The following is a 5,736-nucleotide window of genomic DNA, read 5'->3' as shown; positions in this document are numbered from 1 at the left end:
AATCTAACTGCAGCTTGCTACATCAAGTGGGTTTCCCTATGCGAAAAAATATTCTCGCATGATCAGGGCACTTTGGTCACTGTTCCCACCCAATACCTTTTCTCAGGGTCTAAAGCTTCTTGCTGATGCAACTTCAACTCCTCAAGATCCTGGAATTAGTTGGAGTAATAGAGCTGAATGCGGACCCAACGACAATACTGATTGTGTGATTACAATTGTACGTCAACTCTCAAAGCAAATTCCATCTAATAACTGTGTCCAATTGTTCTCTGATCGTAATTTGTTTGGTTTTGGCAGAATGATATCTACTTGTGGCTGATTGGGTCATTCTTTTTGTGGTTTGTTTTGGCTCTCTACTTTGATAATATTACTACAAATGCGTCTGGTGTAAGAAAATCTATCTTTTACTTTCTTAAACCTGGTTACTGGACCGGTAAAGGTGGCAACCGAGTAGAAGGTACTTTCTCCTCGGTCTTGTTTCTCTATTTCATTAGTAACTGTGCTGTCGAAATCTATATCCTAACTAATCGTTTCTTCTTTAACAGAAGGTGGAATTTGTAGTTGTACTGGTTCAGTCCCACCTGTGGATCACATTACCCCAGATGATGAAGATGTCCTTGAAGAGGAAACTTTAGTTAAACAACATTCAAAGGATGGTTTAGTTGATCCCAACATTGCTGTTCAAATACGTGGTCTTGCAAAGACTTATCCTGGGACGACAAAATTTGGATGCTGCAAATGCAAGAAAACTTCCCCTTTTCATGCTCTGAAGGTATTTCTTTAATAAAACAAAGTGAAAAAATTGTTTAACTGCAATTTAGCATGGTTAAGTCTGTTGTTATTTACCAAAAGATGTTCAATAAATGACAACCTCACCATTGATCTGTAGCTAGTACTTGGATGAAATTTTATCGATTATTTCTCCTGGCTTCTTCCATGATACATGTTTCATTTATTCCTTCCCTAATTTTTTGAAATATAATCAGGGATTGTGGATGAATATTGCCAAAGATCAACTATTCTGTCTTCTTGGACCCAATGGTGCAGGGAAAACAACTACCATCAATTGTTTGACAGGCTTATTTCCAGTTACTGGTGGTGATGGTAAGTTGAAGCTTGCACTTTTTCTTGTTTTTGTTTCGTAGAAGCTAGTGTCTTACCGTACTAAAATCTCTCTGATTGGCTTCAACAGCACTAATTTATGGAAATTCTATAAGAAGCTCTGTTGGCATGTCCAACATCCGTAAAATGATTGGAGTTTGTCCTCAGGTGGGGCTCTTTTCTGTTGCTATCTGCCTCTGGCCTTTTCCTTAGTATCAGCAATTTGTTATGCTGTAATGGTTTATGACATTCTCATTCTTCCCGCAGTTTGATATTCTTTGGGATGCTTTGTCTGGTGAAGAACACCTCAAACTCTTTGCTAGCATCAAAGGGTTGCCACCTGCATCGATCAACCCGGTATGTACCCATATGGTAGAAATGAGTCAGTTCTGTAACCGTTTCCGCTAGGAATATATGGTATCTAATTTCAACTTCAAATCAAGAATAGATCTCCGCTGTTATTTCTTAAAATGTTTATTTCACCCGTCATTCAGATGGTTGAGAAGTCACTGGCAGAGGTAAAACTGACAGAAGCAGGAAAAATCAGGGCAGGAAGTTACAGTGGAGGAATGAAACGCCGACTCAGTGTTGCAGTTTCGCTCATTGGTGATCCCAAACTGGTCTTCCTGGACGAACCGGTTTGTTTCTTTCCTTATTCCTATCTGTGTTTATGTAACATTTATCACGTTGATGTTTATATATCTAAGTACTGTTTCCTTTCCATATGCATGCTTGTCATACATGGATTGCAGACTACAGGCATGGACCCGATCACGAGGAGACACGTATGGGATATCATACAGGAAACGAAGAAAGGTCGTGCCATTATACTAACGACGCATTCGATGGAGGAAGCTGATATTTTAAGTGATCGAATAGGGATAATGGCGAAGGGTAGGCTCCGCTGCATTGGAACTTCAATCAGGTTGAAATCCCGCTTTGGTACAGGTTTCATTGCTAACATTAGCTTTGTTGAAAGCAAAAACCAAGAAATCAATGGCAATAACCACAATGGTGAAACTGGTGCTTTAGACTCACGTGAGCCAGTGAAGAAATTCTTTAAAGATGTGAGTCTTTTTTAGCAGCCGGTTAAAGTTTCAATTTTACAACGCGATTATCTGAACTTCTTAATCCAACACCCCCTGAGATATGATATTTTTCTTGCAGCATCTCAAAGTCAGACCAACAGAAGAAAACAAGACCTTCATGACTTTTGTTATACCACACGAAAAAGAGAATCTTTTGACAGTAAGCATTTACACAACCTCACCATATATAAAGTATGCTACCTACCGTAGGACTAAGTGTATCTGCTTACAGGACTTTTTCGCTGAGCTGCAAGACAGAGAAGAAGAATTTGGAATCTCAGACATCCAGCTTGGTCTCGCAACTCTTGAAGAAGTGTTTTTGAACATAGCACGAAAAGCTGAACTCGAAAGTGCTGCAGTTGATGGAACAATGGTCACTCTCGACCTATCATCCGGTTCCTCAGTCGAGGTAAAATAATTACATCTCAGACATTCATAGGGACTTATAACGCTTAAGCTAACCAAGTCGAATCCAATCTACAGATACCAGTTGGTGCAAGATTTATTGGGATACCGGGAACAGAAACTGCAGAGAATCCAAGGGGAATCATGGTGGAAGTGTATTGGCAACAAGACGAGTCAGGATCATTGTGCATCTCAGGACACTCCACGGAGATGCCAGTGCCTGCAAATATTCCCGTGACAGATCCGGTGGCACCAGGACATAGCGGAGTGAACTTGTTGGGACGGAGAGGACGAAGGCAAGTTCAGGGAATCGTGATTGATCCTGAGTTTGCTAGCTTTGTTAGAAGCGGTTCGACTTCTTCCAGACGTTTTTCATTGTGAAAATGAAATCTAATGCGCGCACACACATACAGTTCTTAACTTACCGGCTCTACAGGTTTTTTCTGGTTAGTTGTTGTATTTTTATACGAAAAAACCACAGGCGTGTTTTATTTCAATATTGTGTGTTTACGTAATTATGATGTAATTTAGACGGAAGTTTGTGATTAATAAGAAACTAATATCTTACACTGTTATGTTCATTTCATACTATGGCCAAAAGATCATCTGTAACTATGGTCCAGTACTCCAGTTCCACAAGACTGGTAAGTTCCTCCGACTACTTCAGGTTTAATGATTCAGCAGCATTGACTAGTCAGGGAGATGTGAAACTATTTTTAAAAAAACTTGCAGAAACACATTTACATAAAACAGTACTATGTTGCGAGTTGTGACACATAAAAACTCTACTGTAATCAACATTGAGCTAATAAACGACTACTCTGTCTATCATAGATAATCTATGATTTAGTCTGTGACTGTACATTAATCGGTCTTTGATCTTTCCGGTGCCTGAAACATAATCGGAGAAACAACATTGTAAAAGTTGTGTATGAGAAAAAAAAAAAAAAACCAAAAATGGTTTGAAATCATGTGTCTACAATATACAATGTACCTTTTGTCCAACAGATTTGATGATTTGAATTAATAGTCTATCTCCGGTTATAATTCTCAGTCGCTGAATCAACTCAGACCGCGAGATTCTCCTTTCCTGTGTGTGGCAAAGGAACCAAACAATGAAAATGTTGTGATCATGAGGACTAAAAAATAGAGAGCCTAGTTAGAAAGTGGGATCGGACTTACTTGATGTTCTTTATAGTGTTTATGAATGAGACGGATTTGCGACGAATTCAGAAACTTAGATATTGATTTGATCAAGACCGGAAACAAAATCCAAGGCGACTTCGGGTTCTCTACATAAAACAAAAAGTACCAAATTAGCAACTTAAACAACTTCTGAATAAAGAAAGGGAGGGACAAACTATTTATGTGCTTACTTCTTTTCAACATAGATGGAGTTTTGATGCATACAACAAACTCAGGCAAAACATGTGTGTTCATGTGTGTGCTCCAAATAAAATACTTCTTCGGAGATGTTAAACTGTCTACACCTGAATCGAACTCTGGAGAACTCGGATACGATTGTGCGGTCGAGCCAACAACCTCTGATTTTCCCATTATAATTCTTGAAAACAACAAGAATCTCATCCCATCTTCGTCACAAGATGATGAAGGAGGACCTATCATACTATACCAAAAAGAAAAAGAAAAAAAACATTAATGATGAGACTCATTGAAGATTATTATAAAACAGTAAATGATATAAAAATGTCTTAAAGGTGTTTTGTTGTTGTTACCACTGAAGAGGAGCGTTGTCTGGTGAAAGATATAAGCCATTGTTGTTCCTAAAGTGGCTAAACCCATACATTAGAATCGTTTTCAACTCTTCCTTCTCCACGCTGCAACAACCGTAAGTCACTCTCGCCGCTTCAGCCGCTGCAGCTTTGTTCACACCGCGCTCGCAGCAGCAGCTGCCACTTTTCTTTGCCACTGACTCTATATATATCTGAAAGGCTTTAAGCTTAGCTTGTCCCAATGGAGTTTGAAAACCGTTCTTGAGAATCGATATAATCTGAAAGTGATCATCGGCTAAGTTATAAGTCATGAGCTTAGTTTGACAATGACGATAGATAAGCTCGTAGGCTTTATCGTCTTTAAGCAACTCCATTAGCCCGAGCTCCTTAGCTATCGAAGAAGACTGTTGTTGATCACAATCGGATAACTCTTCATTGCTTCTGCTTTCAGATGATGCGGTTGATCCTTCTTCTTCTTCGTAATGGTTTAGACGGTTCACCGGAGTTTCTTGGCTGATTCTTGTATAATCCATCGCTGAGAGGAGACAAGAAAAACACAATATCAGAATGAAAAGCAAATCAAAAATTCATTAGAAAAAGAAAAAGAAAAAAGCAAGAATTTGGAATCGAACCTTTTTGACTATATTAGATGAAAATGAAGATTAATATTTAGCTTTCTAAGTGTAAGTGTTTGAGATCAGAGAGCACAACTGTTTGAATTTTAGTAGCAGAGAGACATCATATACATATGAATAGTTAAAAATACAGTGATGGGGAGATATTTCTTACTCTGTGTTCTTCTTTGTTTAAGTCTTCCTGTTTTGGTTTTGTTGTCTGTTTTCTATTAAAAATATATTTATTTTCTAAATTGATGTGTTTTGTCTTTTCCTTTTGCCGTGGAGGAGAAGTATCCAGTATCAAGAATCCACATTCACACGATTACATTAAATCCCATCTTTATTTTTTTGTTTGCCACGATTACATTAATTCCACTTAATTAAAAAAAAATGCGAACTTGTAATAAATACATTAATGAACAGTGTTTTGAAAATTTTGCAATAAATACATCAAAGAACAGTATTTTTGAAAATTTGCCAATAAATACATTAATAATCAGTATCTTTACAATTTTAGCCTTTTAATTCAGGCAAAACTCCTAATCTTGTGGACCAAAGGAATTAGAACCCATTTGTGTATGGTTGGTTTATGATTTTCGAAACCGATTGATTACCCGGATATCTAATCAAGATGTTAGAAGATTAAAACTGGCTTTCTCGTGTCATCAGCTTGTGGAGTTCTTTGTCATTAGCATGCAATTAATTACGTGGTGGTAAAGTAGTTTCTAGTTGAAGAGAAATTGTCGTGTAGGTGTAAGTTAGAGATAAATTAGTAAATTACGCTCAGATGCA

General features: G+C 37.8%; 2 protein-coding genes across 2 annotated transcripts in view; one reads left to right on the top strand and one right to left on the bottom strand.

The window, feature by feature from the left end:
* The window catches only part of LOC104780577 (ABC transporter A family member 2), a 7,801-nt gene extending 4,634 nt beyond the window's left edge, over nucleotides 1-3,167 (top strand). The window contains exons 7-17 of the mRNA XM_010427920.2: nucleotides 14-217; nucleotides 298-457; nucleotides 546-772; nucleotides 987-1,104; nucleotides 1,193-1,269; nucleotides 1,369-1,458; nucleotides 1,596-1,739; nucleotides 1,854-2,168; nucleotides 2,269-2,349; nucleotides 2,422-2,598; nucleotides 2,673-3,167. Of these exons, the coding sequence (XP_010426222.1) occupies nucleotides 14-217; nucleotides 298-457; nucleotides 546-772; nucleotides 987-1,104; nucleotides 1,193-1,269; nucleotides 1,369-1,458; nucleotides 1,596-1,739; nucleotides 1,854-2,168; nucleotides 2,269-2,349; nucleotides 2,422-2,598; nucleotides 2,673-2,975 (1,896 nt within the window). The 3' untranslated portion in view covers nucleotides 2,976-3,167. The remainder of the gene's footprint in view (nucleotides 1-13; nucleotides 218-297; nucleotides 458-545; nucleotides 773-986; nucleotides 1,105-1,192; nucleotides 1,270-1,368; nucleotides 1,459-1,595; nucleotides 1,740-1,853; nucleotides 2,169-2,268; nucleotides 2,350-2,421; nucleotides 2,599-2,672) is intronic.
* On the bottom strand, nucleotides 3,195-5,132 carry LOC104711236 (probable inactive poly [ADP-ribose] polymerase SRO4). Its single transcript, XM_010427917.2, has 6 exons — nucleotides 4,960-5,132; nucleotides 4,331-4,862; nucleotides 3,971-4,221; nucleotides 3,777-3,886; nucleotides 3,589-3,684; nucleotides 3,195-3,485 (listed from the first exon to the last, which is right to left on the bottom strand). The coding sequence occupies exons 2-6, from the start codon at nucleotides 4,858-4,860 to the stop codon at nucleotides 3,459-3,461; spliced, it is 1,014 nt and encodes a 337-aa protein (XP_010426219.1). The 5' UTR covers nucleotides 4,861-4,862; nucleotides 4,960-5,132; the 3' UTR covers nucleotides 3,195-3,458.

This window comes from Camelina sativa, chromosome 9, assembly GCF_000633955.1.
Source record: "Camelina sativa cultivar DH55 chromosome 9, Cs, whole genome shotgun sequence".
Classification (NCBI taxonomy): domain Eukaryota; kingdom Viridiplantae; phylum Streptophyta; class Magnoliopsida; order Brassicales; family Brassicaceae; genus Camelina; species Camelina sativa.
This window is presented reverse-complemented; position numbering and strand designations above follow the sequence as displayed.

Bases quoted from the DNA above. Each gene is read 5' to 3' on its own strand.
- LOC104711236 (XM_010427917.2), bottom strand. From the start codon at position 4,860: ATGGATTATACAAGAATCAGCCAAGAAACTCCGGTGAACCGTCTAAAC. The intron at 3,887-3,970 runs GTAAGCACATAA...TGTTTTATGTAG, and splicing joins TCCATCTATGTTGAAAAGAA to AGAACCCGAAGTCGCCTTGG. The intron at 3,685-3,776 runs GTAAGTCCGATC...TGCCACACACAG, and splicing joins AACACTATAAAGAACATCAA to GAAAGGAGAATCTCGCGGTC.